Raw genomic sequence first — 18,655 nt, 5'->3', positions numbered from 1 at the left:
AGAGGCCTTCAATCCAATGTAAATATCACAGATTGGCCCTTTAAAATTGGGGCCTGTGTTATCTCTTGCTTCAGACGGAAGGAACATCTAGCTTCCTCAGCTCAGAGAGAGACAGCCATATGTTTAGAGGACAAATTTCCTCCATTACCACAATCCCCAAGACAGAGATTGTCTTCTATTGTTTGCATTCAAAATCCAAGTAGGAAATATGACAAGCCGAGGCTGTATAGTTATTAGTGTATATACAACACCAGCTGCATTGGACCTGAAGGATTATATCGTTTCCACAGTCATGACGGGACAACTCCAACTCAGTGGCTGCTGTCAGGTCTTATCAGTCTCTCTCTCTCCCACTCTCTCTCCCCCCTCTCTCTCCATCATTCTCTTTTTCTCTCTCATTCTCGCTCTCCCTCCCAGCAGCCCCGGGGTATCCTCGATTCTCAGGGAGTCTCGCCCATACCTTCCTTCCCATGAGCCACTTGGATCACCATGCCAACAGCGGCGTCCTCTACGGGCAGCACCGTTTCTATGACACCCAAAAAGGTGAGTCGGTAAACGAATTAAAATTCAATCAGACGGAAATAAGATATTGAAATCCAATTGAACACAACAAAGTATGATGTAATTGGATAACGGATATTGCGAGCTATGTCGATGCCCACAGGGATATTACCTTAAATGTAATAATGTAATCCTGTCTTTTAGATTTGCTGCCTGGTTGTCCAATGGATGTTTTTTAAAGGGGAAGTTCAGGATTTTACAACTTGATGTTTCCTCACCCTGAAAGTAGTCTATGGGCTAGTAAAAACTGAAATCCATGGTTTGGTTTTCTATTAAACAGCCACTACAAACGTAAGCTAACTTTAGCCACTACCAGCTAACAGTGAATGGAAGTGAATATTTTTTAAAGGCCAAATCACCTCTAAGTAACATCAAAGCAAATATGGAGTTGACTTCAGTTGATTTCAGTAGATTTGGTGAAGACATTTTAACATTTGCACACATTCGCCATTAATTTGTGAGCTAGTGGTGGCTAAAGTGGCTGAAGTTTGTAGTGGCTTTTTGAAGAAAAACAAACCATGAATTACACTTTCTCCTGTCCCATTGACTACTTTCAGGGTGAGGAAGCATCTAACACCAATTTCTAAAATCCTGCACTTCACCTTTAGGAGTGTGTTTATTTTATACTGAACAAAAATATAAATGCAACATGCAACAATTTGAACGATTTTACTGAGTTACAGTTCATATAAGGAAATCAGTCAATTGAAATAAATAAATTAGGCCCTAATCTATGGATTTCACATGAATGGGCAAGTTTCGCAGCCATGGATGGGCCTGGGAGGGCATAGGCCCACCCACTTGGGGCCCAGGCCCACCCACTTGGGAGCCAGGCCCACCCAGTCAGAATTAGTTTTTCCCCACAAAAGGGATTTATTACAGACAGAAATAAAGTTTGTTCAGCTGTCCGGGTGGCTGGTCTCAGAAGATCCCGCTGGTGTAGAAGCCGGATGTGGAGGACCTGGGCTGGCGTGGTTACACGTGGTCTGCGGTGGTGAGGCCGGTTGGACGTACTGCCAAATTCTCTAAAACGACATTGGAGGCAGCTTATGGTAGAGAAACGAACATTCAATTCTCTGGTACAGCTCTGGTGGACATTCCTGCAGGCAGCATGCCAATTGCACTCTCCCTCAAAACTTGAGACATCTGTGGGATTGTGTTGTGTGATAAAACTGCACATTTTAGAGTGGCTTTTTATTGTCCCCAGCACAAGGTGCACCTGTGTAATGATCATGCTGTTTAATCAGCTTCTTGATATGCCACTCCTGTCAGGTGGATGGATTATCTTGTTCACTAACAGGGATGTAAACTAATTTGTGCACAAAAATTGAGAGAAATATGCTTTTTGTGTGTCTAGAACATTTCTGGGATCTTTTATTTCAGCTCATGAAACATGGGACCAACACTTTACATTTTGGGTTTATATTTTTGTTCAGTATATATCATTGAAATATTTTAAATTTATATAATTTGGAACTTTTATATCTTACAGAGAACTTCTATCTAAGAAGCCTTCCGTCCCAGCCACCTCTCATTTCAGCCAATCACGGCCTTCCGCCCATCTCCAGGGCGGGGCCGGGGCACCCTCAGGGCTCCTGCAGTCGGGACATGGACCCAGGGGGCGGAGTCAGCCTACACAAGGGCCTGAAGGAGGCGTCCGTCGAGAGAGGGGTGGTCCCCAGTACCAAGGACAAGGAGAGGCCCAGCAGCAAACAGGAGGCCAAGGAGCGACAGCAGCACCACAGCCACCACCCCCAGCCCTCACATCCACACCACCACCACCCACACCCCGGTCACACACAGCCCCACCCCCACCAGCAGCACCCCCAGTACCCCCAGCACCCGGTATCCCTGGAGGAGGTCAATAGCAGAGCCCTGGAGAGGCACAAGGCCGCCCTGGCCATGGAGCACAAGGAGCACCAACAGGCCATGGGTATGGCCAGACCCCTCAGCGCCTGCCTGCTCAACGGAAAGATGCAGAACGGGGGGGACTCTGGGACGGGTGGGGCCAAGGCTTCCATGACTAGCTATGGGGGGGAGGTGGTGAGGAGCAGGGGGGCTCAGACACAGGTCAGCCACAGACACATGGGGGGTGGGGGGAACGTCCGCTGCACCAAGGAGGGGGTGAGCGGCGAGATGAGGATCAGCGAGCAGCCTTCGGACTGTCTGGAGGGGAGGGGCCAGATGCTTCACCACGCCCTGCCCTACTCTGTGGCGCCGCCCCTGCAAATGGGTTCAGCCGGTGGGGGAGGACACCCCCACCTCCACCACCACCCTCACCCCCATCCGGGGGGGTTCCACTGCCTTCAGCTCCACCCCAGCCATCCACATCACTCCCACCACTCACACCCCCACACACACCACCACCCGGACTTCTTCTGCCCGCCTCCGCCTGCCCCTCTAACCAACCCCTCGCCGCACGAGAGGGGAGGGCCGTCCAGCGGGGGAGGGGGGCGAGACCCCAAAGTGACAGGGCCCACGTTCACACCATCTGTAGGGGGAGGACACCAGGGGGACAAGTCCAGCGGGCAACCCTTCCAGATGGGCACCCCAACCGACTGCCAGGGGTTGGTGGGTGGGGGCAGCAGTGCCAAGGACAAGGCTATGGAGAAGAGTGGGGGAGGGGGGCCCCCCAGTAACTGGCACAGGAAACAGCAACAACAGCAGCATCCAGCAGCATACAGAAAGGCTGAGAAGGCCCCGGACTGGATGCAGCAGCAGAGTCACCACCACCAGCCCCAGCAGCCACAGCCCCAGCCCCAGCCCCAACAACCCCAGCCCCAGCAGCCTCAGCCCCAACAACCCCAGCCCCAGCAGCAGCAGCCTCAACCCCAGCAGCACCAAGCCGTGCGTTCCCGCAGCGTCGAGTGCATCAATAGCGTGGGAGTGGACACCACCGATGTGTTCCGGCCCTCTCTTCCCCAGGGAGCCAAGGCCGGACACTCCCTCCCCCACTCAGTCAACACCTCCCCCTACAGGGACTGCTCCCTCCCGGGCCCCCTGCCCAACGCCTCACCCCTGGGAGGTCGGGGAGGTGCAGGCGGTGGGAGCTGTTCCTTACAGAGAGATGGTCAGAAGGTGGCCCGTATCCGCCACCAGCAGCACGGCGGGCCTGGCCCGGATGCCCCAGCAGCAGAGCTTAACCAGAGCAACAAACAGAACCAGGACCAGGACCTGAACAGGAAGCTGGAGATGGAGATGTCCCCGTACGGCTACAGCAACAGTGGGCAGGGGCAGCAGCATCACCCCCAGCAGCCCCCGGTTCCCCCCTGGGCCATGAGGCCTCACCATGTCCACCCTGCAGAGGAGGAGCAGCAGCGTAAGGCCTACATGGAGTCTCTCAGTGGGGGAGGCGGTGGTGGTGGCAGGCAACAGCCCCAGCAACAACCAGGGCAAGGTATGGGCCTCCCTCCTCATCCTTCTCCCCAGCCCCAGCCACCTCCACCCCCAGCCCCCTCTCAGCAGCAGCAGGACCCCCAAGTTGCCTCACAGGCCCATGGGGAGAGCAGTGCCATGAAGAGCCTTCTGAAGTACAGCACCCAGCAGCAGCCCCTGCTCCTCTCCCAGAAGAGTCCCTTCGGAGGCCTGGGGAGCCTCAAATCCGGTGGCCCTGGTGGTCCTGGAGGTGGCAACCCCGGGGTTAGCTGCACCCTGCAAGGCAGCAAACAACAACAGGCCCTGCCCACCAGGAAGGGCCCGGCCAATGACGGCGAGCGCTCTGACTGTGGGGGGCGTGGCCGGGAGGTGGGCGAGGCGGCGGGTCACGGCGAGGGAGAGGTGCGCCAGCCGCCTGTGGGCATCGCAGTCGCCGTGGCGAGGCAGAGGGAGCCGTCTTGTCGCCCGGTGGACGCCCACCCCAACAGCCGGCAGGGGCGGGTACACCCCTCCATGAAAGGTGCGGGGGTAACCTCCGGGCCCTTGGGGTCGCTTGCTTAAATAAACAGAAGGAGCAGGGGAACTGAGCAGAGATTATTTATCTACGACCTTTGGAAGACCTCGCTGATGAAAAATAAACAGCGGGCTTTGCCAAAGCCAAAAGTAGAAACAGCTTTATTTGACTAAACAGTTAAAGGCCTGCACTGGGAGGAAAAGAGAGGAGTAGTGGCAGTAGATCTGTAGTGGGTATAGTTGAGAGAGAGAGGCAGTAGATCTGTAATGGGTATGGTTGGGAGAGAGAGAGAGAGAGAGAGAGAGAGTGGGAGAGAGAGAGAGAGAGAGAGAGAGAGAGAGAGAGAGAGAGAGAGAGAGAGAGAGAGAGAGAGAGAGAGAGAGAGAGAGAGAGAGAGAGAGAGAGAGAGAGAGAGGCAGTAGATCTGTAATGGGTATGGTTGGGAGGGAGATAGAGTGAGAGAGAGAGAGAGGCAGGCAGCAGATCTGTAATGGGTATGGTTGGGAGAGAGAGAGAGAGAGAGAGGCAGGTAGAAGCAGACCCATTGGTGAGGGTGGAGAGTAAGACTTTGGCAAAGAGGGAGGCAGACAGGTGAGTCAGGTATAAACCTAGTTAGGTAGAGATTAGGGTTGCAAAATTCCAGTATTTTTCTCAAAGTTCCGCATTTTTCCAGAATTCCTGATTGGAGGATTCCCAGATTTCCTGATAATTCCCTTGTAATTCCAGGAATCTTCCAAGCAGGATTTCTGGAAAACCTGGGAATTTGGGAAAGTTACCGGAATTTTGCAACCCTTGTAGGAAGTAAGGGAGTTAGAGTTCCCTGGGAGTTAGGGTTGCCTGGGAGTTAGGGTTCCCTGGGAGTTAGGGTTCCCTGGGAGTTAGGGTTAGGTAGAGATTCCACTTTTAAGGTCAGGGTTAGGTTGAGATTCCACTGTAAAGGCGCGCACACATTGCATTGAATGTGGATCTAGCGTTCGTTCAGCGCGCTGTGTTTTAGTGATCACCCGCTGTAGATGTCTGACTGCCAACAAATTTCACACAACTATACATGTAAAATCGGTGTGCACTCGGTTTGCAAATCACATTCAGAGGTGCTAAGTACTCTGGGCCAGCAAACACTACTGGTGTGTCTGAGAATTTAAGGTTAGAGTTAGGAAGAGATTCCACCCTTAAGGTTAGAGTTAGGAAGAGATTCCACCCTTAAGGTTAGGGTTAGATAGAGATTCCACCCTTAAGGTTAGAGTTAAGTAGAGAATCCACCCTTAAGGTTAGAGTTAGAAAGAGATTCCACCCTTAAGGTTAGGGTTAGGAAGAGATTCCACCCTTAAAGTCAGGGTTAGGTAGAGATTCCACCCTTAAGGTTAGAGTTAGGTAGAGAATCCACCCTTATGGTTAGAGTTAGGAAGATATTCCACCCTTAAGGTTAGAGTTAGGTAGAGAATCCACCCTTAAGGTTAGAGTTAGAAAGAGATTCCACCCTTAAGGTTAGGGTTAGGTAGAGATTCCACCCTTAAGGTTAGAGTTAGGAAGAGATTCCACCCTTAAGGTTAGGGTTAGGTAGAGATTCCACGCTTAAGGTTAGTTTTAGATAGAGATTTGTGAGGTACAGAGACTGAGTGTTGGGGGTTAGGGCTCATCAGGGGATAGGTGGTGAAGACTACTGCCTGAACTGGTATTTGTCTCCTAGGACCTCCTCGCTCCATGTACCCCTCAGACCCTGCAGGAGAGGAGGAGAGGAAGAGGATAAGTGCAGAGCGGATGGGTCTGACCTGCCTGGACCGAGACAGAGAGGCCTACATCAGGTGAGACTCAGTCTTACATTACTCAGCAATATGACATCATCATACACAGCTGGGCAACTTCCTGAGTCAACAAGAACAAAACCTAGACCTACCAAGGCCATCACTATACGCTTGGAAAGAGGATATGTCACAAACAGCAACATGTAAACATATCATTACTGGAGACACCCTACCAGTTTTGGAGGCAGCGTTGTGTTTGTTAGCATAGAGCGGTGCGGTAGCCAACTAACAGTATATAAGTGAATTGTTTCACCCCACAGTTAAAGTTGTTAACAGTTAGTTAGCAACCACTCCTACACACCGTAACGCTGTAGTGTCAAAATTTGATTTGATTTGATTTGATTTGAAAAACAGGTTTTCAAAAAGGTGTCTCCAGTTGTGTTTACATTTGACCAATTGTGACATCATCCACTTTCCATGCGTATTGGGATCTTCTCAATTAGAGCCCTCCTTCTCAACTCCCACCTTCCCCCTCCACTCCTACCTTCCCCCTCTACTCCCACCTTCCTCCTCCACTCCACCTTCCTCCTCTACTCCTACCTTCCCCCTCCACTATCACCTTCCTCCTCTACTCCCACCTTCCCCCTCCACTCCCACCTTCCTCCTCTACTCCACCTTCCCCCTCCACTCCCACCTTCCTTCTCTACTCCCACCTTCCTTCTCTATTCCCACCTTCCCCCTCCACTCCACCTTCCTCCTCTACTCCCACCTTCCTCCTCTATTCCCACCTTCCCCCTCCACTCCCACCTTCCTCCTCTACTCCCACCTTCCCCCTCCACTCCCACCTTCCTCCTCTATTCCCACCTTCCCCCTCCACTCCAACTTCCTCCTCTACTCCCACCTTTCTGCTCTACTCCCACCTTCCTCCTCTACTCTCACCTTCCCCCTCCACTCCCACCTTCCCCCTCCACTCCCACCTTTCTCCTCTACTCCTACCTTCCTCCTCTACTCCCACCTCCCCCCTCCACTCCCACCTTCCCCCTCCACTCCAACTTCCTCCTCTACTCCCACCTTCCTCCTCTACTCTCACCTTCCCCCTCTACTCTCACCTTCCTCCTCTACTCCCACCTTCCCCCTCCACTCCTACCTTCCCCCTCTACTCCCACCTTCCTCCTCCACTCCACCTTCCTCCTCTACTCCTACCTTCCCCCTCCACTCTCACCTTCCTCCTCTACTCCCACCTTCCCCCTCCACTCCACCTTCCTCCTCTACTCCCACCTTCCTCCTCTATTCCACCTTCCCCCTCCACTCCCACCTTTCTCCTCTATTCCCACCTTTCTCCTCTACTCCCACCTTCCCCCTCTACTCCCACCTTCCCCCTCCACTCCCACCTTTCTCCTCTACTCCCACCTTCCTCCTCTACTCCCACCTTCCCCCTCCACTCCCACCTTTCTCCTCTACTCCCACCTTCCTCCTCTACTCCCACATTCCCCCTCCACTCCCACCTTCCTCCTCTACTCCCACCTTCCTCCTGTGGTCCTCTGTAGCTCAGCTGGTAGAGCACGGCGCTTGTAACGCCAAGGTAGTGGGTTCGATCCCCGGGACCACCCATACACAAAAATGTATGTACGCATGACTGTAAGTCGCTTTGGATAAAAGCGTCTGCTAAATGGCATATTATATTATTATTATTATATTCCCAACTTCCCCCTCCAATCCCACCTTCCTCCTCTACTCTCACCTTCCCCCTCCACTTCCTCCTTCCTCCTCTACTCCCACCTTCCCCCTCCACTCCCACCTTTCTCCTCTACTCCCACCTTCCTCCTCTACTCCCACATTCCCCCTCCACTCCACCTTCCTCCTCTACTCCCACCTTCCTCCTCTATTCCCAACTTCCCCCTCTACTCTCACCGTCCTCCTCTACTCCCACCTTCCCCCTCCACTCCTACCTTCCCCCTCTACTCCCACCTTCCTCCTCCACCCACCTTCCTCCTCTACTCCTACCTTCCCCCTCCACTCTCACCTTCATCCTCTACTCCCACCTTCCTCCTCTATTCTCACCTTCCCCCTCCACTCCCACCTTTCTCCTCTACTCCTACCTTCCTCCTCTACTCCCACCTTCCCCCTCCACTCCCACCTTTCTCCTCTACTCCTACCTTCCTCCTCTATTCCCACCTTCCCCCTCCACTCCAACTTCCTCCTCTACTCCCACCTTCCCCCTCCACTCCCACCTTTCTCCTCTACTCCCACCTTCCTCCTCTACTCCCACATTCCTCTACTCCGACCTTCCTCCTCCACTCCCACCTTCCCCCTCTACTCCCACCTTCCCCCTCCACTCCCACCTTCCCCCTCTACTCCCACCTTCCTCCTCTATTCCTACCTTCCTCCTCCACTCCACCTTCCCCCTCTACTCCCACCTTCCCCCTCCACTCCCACATTCCCCCTCTACTCCCACCTTCCTCCTCTATTCCCACCTTCCCCCTCCACTCCCACCTTCCTCCTCTACTCCCACCTTCCTGCTCTACTCTCACCTTCCCCCTCCACTCCCAGCTTTCTCCTCTACTCCCACCTTCCTCCTCTATTCCCACCTTCCCCCTCCACTCCAACTTCCTCCTCTACTCCAACCTTCCTCCTCCACTCCCACCTTCCTCCTCCACTCCCACCTTCCTCCTCCACTCCTACCTTCCTCCTCCACTCAACCTTCCCCCTCTACTCCCAACTTCCCCCTCCACTCCCACCTTCCCCCTCCACTCCCACCTTCCCCCTCCACTCACACCTTCCCCCTCCACTCACACCTTTCTCCTCTATTCCCACCTTTCTCCTCTACTCCCACCTTCCCCCTCCACTCCCACCTTTCTCCTCTACTCCCACCTTCCCCCTCCACTCCCACCTTCCCCCTCTACTCCCACCTTTCTCCTCTATTCCCACCTTTCTCCTCTACTCCCACCTTTCTCCTCTATATTATTCTGTGTTTTCTGTCTCCTTATTTCTCTCTCAATGGTCCTATCTTAGGGATAATAAGGATCCAGTGGAATTCACAAGGATCCATCCGTCCAACAGCTGTCACGGTGACATCACCTCTCACCTCATGGTGCCGGGTGGGACTTCTCTACAATCTGGCCAATTAGGAGACCCCTCTGCACACGCACACGCCCACTCGGCCCACCACCATTGGATGCCAAGCACTGGAAGCCCCTCCATCTGGATGACAAGCCACTCCTACGGTGAGAAAGTTATCTTGGATTCAAATTCAGAAAACTCTTATTGCTATAATAACCAACGTGTTGGTGTCGCACTATACATCAATTGTAATGCCTCAATAAAGATAGAATATATATAAAACAATCATGGAAAAAGAGATAAGACGGGCCTACAGATGTATTCTGGATCATTCTTCATCTTACTATATAATGTCCTGTTGCTGCCTTTGAAAGCTGTGTTCCAGTATAGCTGTATTGTTAATGAATTACACATTGCTACTGAATCTGTCGTAATATCTTTCTGATGTTGCAGGAATCGGCCACTCAGCCCTTCACCAGAACCTCAACCCAGGTTTCTCTGCAGCCATGCCAGGGTCTCTACAGCCTGTGCTGCCTCTGCCCCAGGACCCGTCTACCCAGCTGGTGGTGCTACCCACAGAGCCTGCTGCCCACCCTGCCACACATCACCTGGGTGAGCCTCACTGTTTTTCTCAATGTGTTTTTCTCAATGTGTTTCTCAGTGTGTTTTCTCAGTGTGTTTTCTCAGTATGTTTTTCTCAATGGTTTTCTCCTCTTGCATATGTCACTCTACATCCTTACTTAGTTACCCCATTACCCCATTACACCCTTAACCCTACCCTTACCCCTTACCCCTTAACCCTACCCTTACCCTTACCCCTTACCCCTACCCTTAACCATTACCCCTTAACCCTACCCTCAACCTTGACCTCTTGAACTGTGGTTCATTTTATTCTCTTATTACAGTCCCTGTCTGTTGTTTTCTACTGGTGCTTCTATTTTCCATCCAATGGTTTTACTGCAACGTTTCCTTTATTTGTTGGTTGCATTAGTATGAGCTTTCTGTTAACAGCTGTCTCACACACAAACCAACACCCACACACATATACACATCCACATAGAAAACACACACACAGGCATGCACGCACACACACGCACACACACATATAAGCTTGCACGTACAAAACACACACACACACACACACAGAGAATACTCATCCCAGTTTCTACTCACCGCCTGTTCTGTCCCCCGCAGGGCTGGCTCCTGGATGGGTCAGGGTGTGCTTCCAAAAACATATGTGTACACACGCACACGCACACACACACGCACACACACACACACACACACACACACACACACACACACACACACCACAGAGGAAGAAAGTAAAGCAGTGCTCTCTTCTGCTCTACATCTATACAAGCAGGCCTTATTCAGCAAACAGGCTGTGAAATGTAATTAGCTCTCCATCCTCAGTGCCGTGTTTCCTTCCGTGCTCCGCAGGAGTTGTAGAGGAGAGGGGAAGTGCATCCACGAAACCCTTCCCCGGGGAAAGATTAGCTTAGCCGGGTTAATGTTTCAGAACAAAGGTTCCATGGTGCGTCAGGGGGGCTGAGGGGGTGGAAGGGAGGATCAGACTGGACATGCACATTAATGAGTGTACTGTGAAATATGGAAGGGGAGGAAACACATTGAGTTGGAGAGAGAGGAGAGAGAGAGGGATAGAAAAAGAGAGGGAGAGAGAGAAGGAGAGAAAGAGTGAGGGGGGGGAGAGAGAAGGGGGAAGAAGAGAGAGAGAGAGAGAGAGAGAGAGAGAGAGAGAGAGAGAGAAGAAGGCCTGGGAATCTGAATCTCCAAAGCTGAGCTCCATGTGTCATAGTCAATGTGCTCAGCTGCCCTCTACCCAGATTCGCAGTCCACACACACAGCATTCCTCTCTGGTCTGTAAAAAAGACACATCAGGGGAACGGCTGAGCTATGCTCCTCCTGAACATGGGAACTAGCATCCCTGCTGGTCCACAGACTACTCATGTGGCCTGGAGAGCGGGCTGGAGGATGCTAGGCTGGATGGGTGGGGGAATGTTTAGGGAGCACTGCAGGGTCGATCGCTCCAAGGGGACAGTACTTTGGTTACTGGTCAGTGGCTCTCTGTTATCATCATCATGTAGTATCTCATTATAGTCATGACTCCCACATTCCAGTGTATTCTCAGGACAGCTCCTATGAGAATTCATTCTATTCAGGTAGGAGGGAGGGAGAGAGAGAGAGAGAGGAGGGAGAGAGAGATCGAGAGAGGAGAGAAAGAGAGAGAGGGGGAGAGAGAGAGGGGGGAAAGAGATATAGAGAGGAGGGAGAGAGAGAGCGAGCGTGGGAGTGCTGCTGTTTAGGTGACCATGTTCTCAGCATAAAGCAGCAGTCTTTATTCAACAGAGGGATGTGATCAGTGTGTGTTATCTTGTGTGTAAGTGAGGGCTTTGCTTTTGTGTGAGAGATGGCAGTACTGGTGTTCCAGCATTGAGACATACAGATACATGTACATGTCTGGGTTATACTTTCTGAGAGATATAAATTAATGTACAACTTAGCTCCTTGCCCCCCATGGTGTTGATGTTGATGTTGGTGTGTGTGTGTGGGTGTGTGTGTGTGTGTGTGGGGGGGGTGGGGGGGGGGGTGGGGGGGTTGCGTGTGCATGTGTGTGCATTCGTGGGTGTACCCCAGCTAGCACATTTGGTTCCTTGGAAGTTGTGGGAATGTATGTTATGTATGTTTTTGGTTTCCCATTGGTTCTGGGAACGACACCATAAGTTTCCTGACCGGTAAACTGGAACATTTTTTAAACGTTCTGAGAATGGAAATGAACATTTAGCCTCTTCTGGGAGCGTTCATTTTTAGGTTGCAGGTAGGTTCTGAGAACGTTTTACTATGGTTCCATGAGGTTTTATTAACATTCTGAGAATGGAAATTATAGGTTATTTGAAGGTAATTAAATAACGTTCTGAGAACATGTTTCAATAAGACTTTTAATAACACTGTTAGCTTAGGTTAACTGTTTTGAACTCATTTGATTAATTTGCTTAGGCATTAATCATGCAAGCATATTTATTGTTTATTATGGCACGGTGTCAGTGAGATTCGAACCTATGATCTTCTGTTCTCTATGGAATTAGTTCACTGTGCCCCCCAGGATGGCGCTAGCATGCCATGTTTTTTTTTTTTATTCATACAAAGATGCTCATTTTAGTCTATCAAACAAACCCCATATCAAAGGAAACAAGCACTAATTAAGATCAGGTGTGGCCAATTAGTGGGCATGGCCAACACACCTGAACACACTTAACAAGGTGGAGGATAGAGAGAGTTTTGTTGACGCTGAGAGCGGAATGTATTTGTTTTTAAATAACATTCTTAGAATGTTACTAGTGTTTTCTTGTAATTTTTATAGTTTTTAATGTTCTGAGAACATTACTTTAAATAGAACCATGAGGAAACCTGTAGAAAACATGATGCTAAAGTACTGAAATTCTCACAGAAGTACATTGCTTCTTAACGTTCTCTGAACAATTTGAGAACATTGCTTTATATAGAACCATTAGGAAACCTGTAGGAAATGTTATGCTGAAGTACTGAAATTCCCACCTAAGAAACATATGGTTCTCAGAACGTTATGTGCTAGCTGGGTATCCTGCACTATTCCCAGAACTTTGTGGGAAGGTTGTATGCAAAATAACCATAGGACAACTATGCTGTCACCATGCTCTAAGAAACATGTGGTTCTCAGAACGTTATGTGATAGCTGGGACGTGTGTATGTATACTTATACATATACATATGCATGAATGCATTTGTGTGTGTGTGTATGTGTATGTGTGTGTGTGGGCTCCTCTGATCCACTCCTCTCTCTCTCATTAGATGTGATGGAGCAGCCTGGGCTGTGGCCCCCTGTGTACGGAGCCCGAGGGCCCTCCTCCCACATACACCCACAACACCCCGCTGTGTACTCCCGCTCGCAGTTTCTACGGCAACAGGAGCTGTACGCTCTCCAGCAGCATCAACAGCATCATCATCTGCAGCATCAGCATCAGCACCAACAGAGTCACCAGTCACACCCCCACCCCCCACCCCACCCCCAGCCCCAGCAGCACCACAGGACAGCACAGACCATGGAGCTCCAACACAGACCCAACCACACCCAGGTGGGTGGCATACTGGCGACACAGATTAACATGAATACATACATACACACAAACAAACACAAGTACGCACGGATGCGTACGCACGGATGCATACCCACACGTATGTGCACACACACGCACCCACATTATCATGAATACACACACGTAGTAACATAAATGCACACGCGCACAAACTACCTTATTTTCATGACAACGCCAGCAGTTTTGTTACATAGTACACTACAGGGTCATGATTCAGCTGATACTTCCCCACACACAAATAGCATTGGGCCACAGCATGTACAATACCTATTCATAGCTTCATAGCCCAAAATTATCCTAGGATTTGCTGACTGCCTCTCTGGAATAGTGGGGGCTCAATATAGGTGGTGATGCAAACTGCCTGGTTGGTCATTACACACAGTAAGAGTCAATATATCCAGGTTGAATTCATGCCTGGCTCAGCTGAACACCGGTGCTACACACCTAGGGTTGCAAAATCCCGGGACTTTCCCAGAATTCACGGGTTTTCCAGAAATACTGGTTGGTTAATTCCTGGAATTACAATGAAATAAGAAGGAAATTCATGAATCCTGCAACCAGGATTTCGGGAAAACCAGGGAATTTTTGGAAAGTTACCTGAATTTTGCAACCTTACACACACCATACCAATACTGATGAAGCCTCTTGGTCAATCAGCAGATCGCTCAAGATTTGGCTACATCATCTTGAATGTAGACACTACACTCTTAGAAAAAAAGGTGCTATCTAGAATCTAAAAGGGTTCTTTGGCTGTCCCCATAGGAGAACCCTTTGAAGAACCCTTTTTGGTTCCAGGTAGAACCCTTTTGGTTCCAGGTAGAACCCTATTGGGTTCATTTACATTTACATTTTTTACATTTTAGTCATTTAGCAGACGCTCTTATCCAGAGCGACTTACAGTTAGTGCATACATTATTCTTTTTTATTTTCATACTGCCCCCCCGTGGGAATCGAACCCACAACCCTGGCGTTGCAAACGCCATGCTCTACCAACTGAGCTACCTCCCTGCCGGCCATTCCCTCCCCTACCCTGGACGATGCTGGGCCAATTGTGCACCGCCCCATTGGTCTCCCGGTTGCGGCCGGCTACAGCAGAGCCTGGATTCGAACCAGGATCTCTAGTGGCACAGCTAGCACTGCAATGCAGTGCCTTAGACCACTGCGCCACTCGGGAGGTTCCGGGAGGTTCCATGTAGAACCCTTTGCTCAGAGGGTTCTACATGGATCCCAAAAGAGTTCTACCTGGAACCAAAAAGGGTTCTCCTATGGGGACAGCCAAAGAACCCTTTTGGAACCCTTTTTCTAAGAGTGTAGGGCATGTTCTCTAGCGCTTGTCTTTGGTTATTATGGGGTGCCCTACTTTAGGCTATCACTACATTCAGTCTCATTGTGTGAGTTGCGCATGGTTTACTCCAATGGATCAGTGGTTAAGGAATAGTGCTGGCAACACCAGGTTTGCGGGTTTGATTCCTGCAATGGGCCACATTATTGAAAATGTCACTGTCAATGTTGACACTTTTATCCAAAGGGACTTGGAGAACTGTCAACATTGACAGAGCCACATACAGTATATTCAAACATAAATAGAACATTCTGTTCACACATAAATGACCTGCTATATATATTTATGATACATTATATTTATATTTGTCCGTCGGTAGGTGCAGAAGAGACATATATTCACACATATAAATAGAACATTTTGTTCACACATAAATGACCTGCTATATGTCCTAGGTGGTGTTTATTCTGTGTATTTGTCCATCTGTGGGTAGGTGGAGAAGAGACCAGAGGAGCCTTCAGTGGAGCTGGAGGAGCTGCTCTCTGAGCCACCAGGTTCTAAACCTTCCAAACCCTACTCCTCCTACCACAACCCCTCCTCCAACAGAAACACCCCCACCCCGGGGGCCTGCACTGCTCACCTGTCCCCCTGCTGCCAGTCCCAGTCCCCCTCCCTGCACCCCCACCCCAAGAGCACCCCCTCCACCCCCTGCCCCGCCCCTAGCCCGGCAGCCACTGCCCCTCGCTCTCCGGCCATCAGTCCCGCCCCCCCACAGGTGGCAAAAGGGGCGGAGTCCCAGGACAAGAGAGGAGAGGGGCAGCCCCCGCAGGATTACCCACAATCCCTGGAGCCTGGTAAGGGAACTCACACTGTCCATCCACTCTGACTATGTTCCAATTGTCTCTCCTTCCTCCCAAAGTGTGCACTTGTTCAATTCCCTTCACTGATTTGAAAGGCAATGACTGGTATAAGAAACATTCCCACTAGCCCACGCCTCCACCAACCCAATGGTTTTAGATTTGTGGGAAGAAGTGAACAGGTGCTCTCTTCAGGAGATTGGAATTAATTATTGGGACGCATCCCCAGGTTACATTCCAATAATCACACTAGCATACCACTCATAATTCATGCCCAATGCCTCATACTGGCTGCATTTACATAGGCAGCCCAATTCCGATCTTTTTTCCACTATTTGGTCGTTTGACCAATCACATCAGATCTTTTCACATCAGATTTGTTTTACATCAGATCAGAATTGGGCTGCCTGTGTAAACGCAGCCTACGTGATATGTTAGTGTGAATATTGGAGCAGAACCTCTCTGAGGGATATATGAGAAATATGTATGATGACAATAGACTGTTAAGAGGGATGTGCAAGATAGTAAGAGACACACACGGCTCATGCAGCTGTCAAGGGTTCTACACTAACAACCCTGGCCTTCAAAGTCTATCTGTGAAAACTGTAAATGCCTGATAGGTCTGACACAGCAACAGAGGACATAGCACTACAAATCATCATCCAACAACAGAGGACATAGCACTACAAATCATAAATTAATTGAAGTCATAGGGACAATCATCTGGCTTTTGAGAAATGTTTCTGCCCTTTGTTTTGAAGCTTTTGTTACTTATTCCTCTTTTAAACCTCCCTCCTTTTCTCTTTCCTCTGTTTTTATAGACTTGCTTCCTGGATACACCTACCCTGCCATCGCCATGGGTTACAGGAGCGGCCCATCCCCCCACGATGTCCGATTGGCCGAGCCAGCCGACCTGGAGGCGGTCCAGGTGGAGCCTGCTGAGCATGCTCCCCAGCCTCTCTCCAGCCTGGGGGTGGAGCTAGAGTGTCAGGCCGTGGTGAGGCCCCTCCCACACCAGGAAGTGGAGGAGGAAGAGGAGGTGCAGAGAGAGGAGGTGGAAGCCGGAGTAGCAGCAGGCAGCTGTGGACCTCCAGATCAGGAGCATAGGGAGAAGCAGGAGGAGCAGGTGTTAGTGTGTCCTCCTGCGGAGAGCCCTGTGTGTGAGACCTCCTCCTGTCCCATCCCCATCCTCCTCTCTGAGGAGGAGAACCACAGAGCTGACCCCAACTCCACACTGGAGGAGCAGGAGGAAGAAAAGTGCCAGGTGGAAGAAAAGTGCCAGGTGGAGAGAGGACAGCAGCAGGAGGTGGCAGGACAACAGGAGGAGCCAGAGCAGGGCTCCACCATCATCCACCTGGACCCTCCCTGCCCTGCCCAGCCCCACCAGGAGGCACACACTGAGGAGGAGGAGGGAGGAGAGGAGGAGCAGGAGGAGAGTACCCCTAATGGTGACAACCACTCAGTAGAGTTGTTGTGCCTCTCCCCCTCCTCCCCCGCTCCCTCTCCCTCTCCATGCCCCAGCCGGTCTATCATCACCCTCTCCACCTCCCTCAAACCCATTGTGCCTAGTTACTGGAGCCTAGAGCTGCTAATCGCCGCTGCCTTCTGCGCCGACGTCCCTCCGTTTCCCATGCTGGCCTCCAGCACCCTCCAGCCCCAGGCCTGCGACACCCATCCCTGCCCCAGCCACCCCCACCACGGCATGGAGCTGCTCAGCGAGCTGGCCGACCTGGAGCTCCAACAGCACCGACACAACACAGGAGACAGCCAAGGTGAGAGAGATACAGACAGAAAGACAGACAGACAGACAGACGGACGGACAGGTGGACAGACGGATGGACAGACGACAGTCTGAAATTATGTCATTATTACTACAATCAGAAACAGGTTGAAATTATGACGTCATTTTAACCAGCTTTGCTCAGATTTGCCTGCTAGGGTGATATCACTTAAAGCTGGAATCCTTCATGTTTTTTTCATTTATTAGGATCCCCATTAGCCGATGCCAATGGCGACAGTTAGTCTTACTGGGTCCGACACATAACGAAAAAGACATTACAGACCAAATACTTTACAATCCTCCTAACTCTTTCCCCACCAGTGAGCCTCTGGTGTATCCTTCCAACTCTTCCCCAGAGATCTCTCTCTCTCTAAGAGCAGTAGCAGGCAGCACATCTTCCTAAAATACTCCTCTAATGATAGAGCAGGAGAGAGAGAAGCAGCAGATCTCTGTTACAATACAGACCTCTGTTACAATACAGACCTAGACCTCTTTTACAATACAGACCTCTGTTACAATACAGACCTAGACCTCTGTTACAATACAGACCTCTGTTACAATACAGACCTAGACCTCTTTTACAATACAGACCTCTGTTACAATACAGGCCGAGACCACTTTTACAATACAGACCGAGACCACTTTTACAATACAGACCTCTGTTACAATACAGACCTCTGCTACAATACAGACCTAGACCTCTTTTACAATACAGACCTCTGTTACAATACATACTTCTGTTACAGTACAGACCTCTGCTACAATACAGACCTAAACCTATTTTACAATACAGACCTCTGTTACAATACAGACCTCTGCTACAATACAGACCCAAACCTATTTTACAATACAGACCTCTGTTAGAATACAGACCTAAACCTCTGTTACAATACAGACCTCTGTTACAATACAGACCTAGACCTATTTTACAATACAGTCCTCTGTTACAATACAGACCTCTTTTACAATACAGACCCAGACCTCTTTTACAATACAGACCTTTGTTACAATACAGACCACTGCTACAATACAGACCTAGACCTCTTTTACAATACAGACCTTTGTTACAATACAGACCACTGCTACAATACAGACCTAGACCTCTGTTACAATACAGACCTCTGTTACAATACAGACATAGACCTATTTTACAATACAGACCACTGTTACAATACAGACATAGACCTCTGTTACAACACAGACCTCTGTTACAATACAGACCTCTTTTACAATACAGACCTCTGTTACAATACAAACCACTGCTACAATACAGACCTATACCTCTTTTACAATACAGATCTCTGTTACAATACAGACCTCTGTTACAGTA

The 18,655-nt window shown here is 50.2% G+C and overlaps 1 protein-coding gene across 1 annotated transcript in view; it reads left to right on the top strand.

Annotated features, from left to right (window-relative positions):
• bahcc1a (BAH domain and coiled-coil containing 1a) overlaps positions 1 to 18,655 on the top strand; it is a gene marked incomplete at its 5' end in the record, with an annotated part of 54,497 nt that overhangs the window by 3,804 nt on the left and 32,038 nt on the right. The window contains 8 exons of the mRNA XM_084144782.1: positions 421 to 543; positions 2,054 to 4,456; positions 6,138 to 6,252; positions 9,205 to 9,416; positions 9,706 to 9,864; positions 13,102 to 13,385; positions 15,182 to 15,542; positions 16,367 to 17,317. Of these exons, the coding sequence (XP_084000908.1) occupies positions 421 to 543; positions 2,054 to 4,456; positions 6,138 to 6,252; positions 9,205 to 9,416; positions 9,706 to 9,864; positions 13,102 to 13,385; positions 15,182 to 15,542; positions 16,367 to 17,317 (4,608 nt within the window). The remainder of the gene's footprint in view (positions 1 to 420; positions 544 to 2,053; positions 4,457 to 6,137; positions 6,253 to 9,204; positions 9,417 to 9,705; positions 9,865 to 13,101; positions 13,386 to 15,181; positions 15,543 to 16,366; positions 17,318 to 18,655) is intronic.

The sequence above is a fragment of the Coregonus lavaretus genome (genome assembly GCF_964263955.1).
Source record: "Coregonus lavaretus genome assembly, chromosome: 28".
NCBI lineage: Eukaryota > Metazoa > Chordata > Actinopteri > Salmoniformes > Salmonidae > Coregonus > Coregonus lavaretus.
Note: the sequence above shows the minus strand (reverse complement) of the source record. Positions and strands in the feature narration are given on the sequence as shown.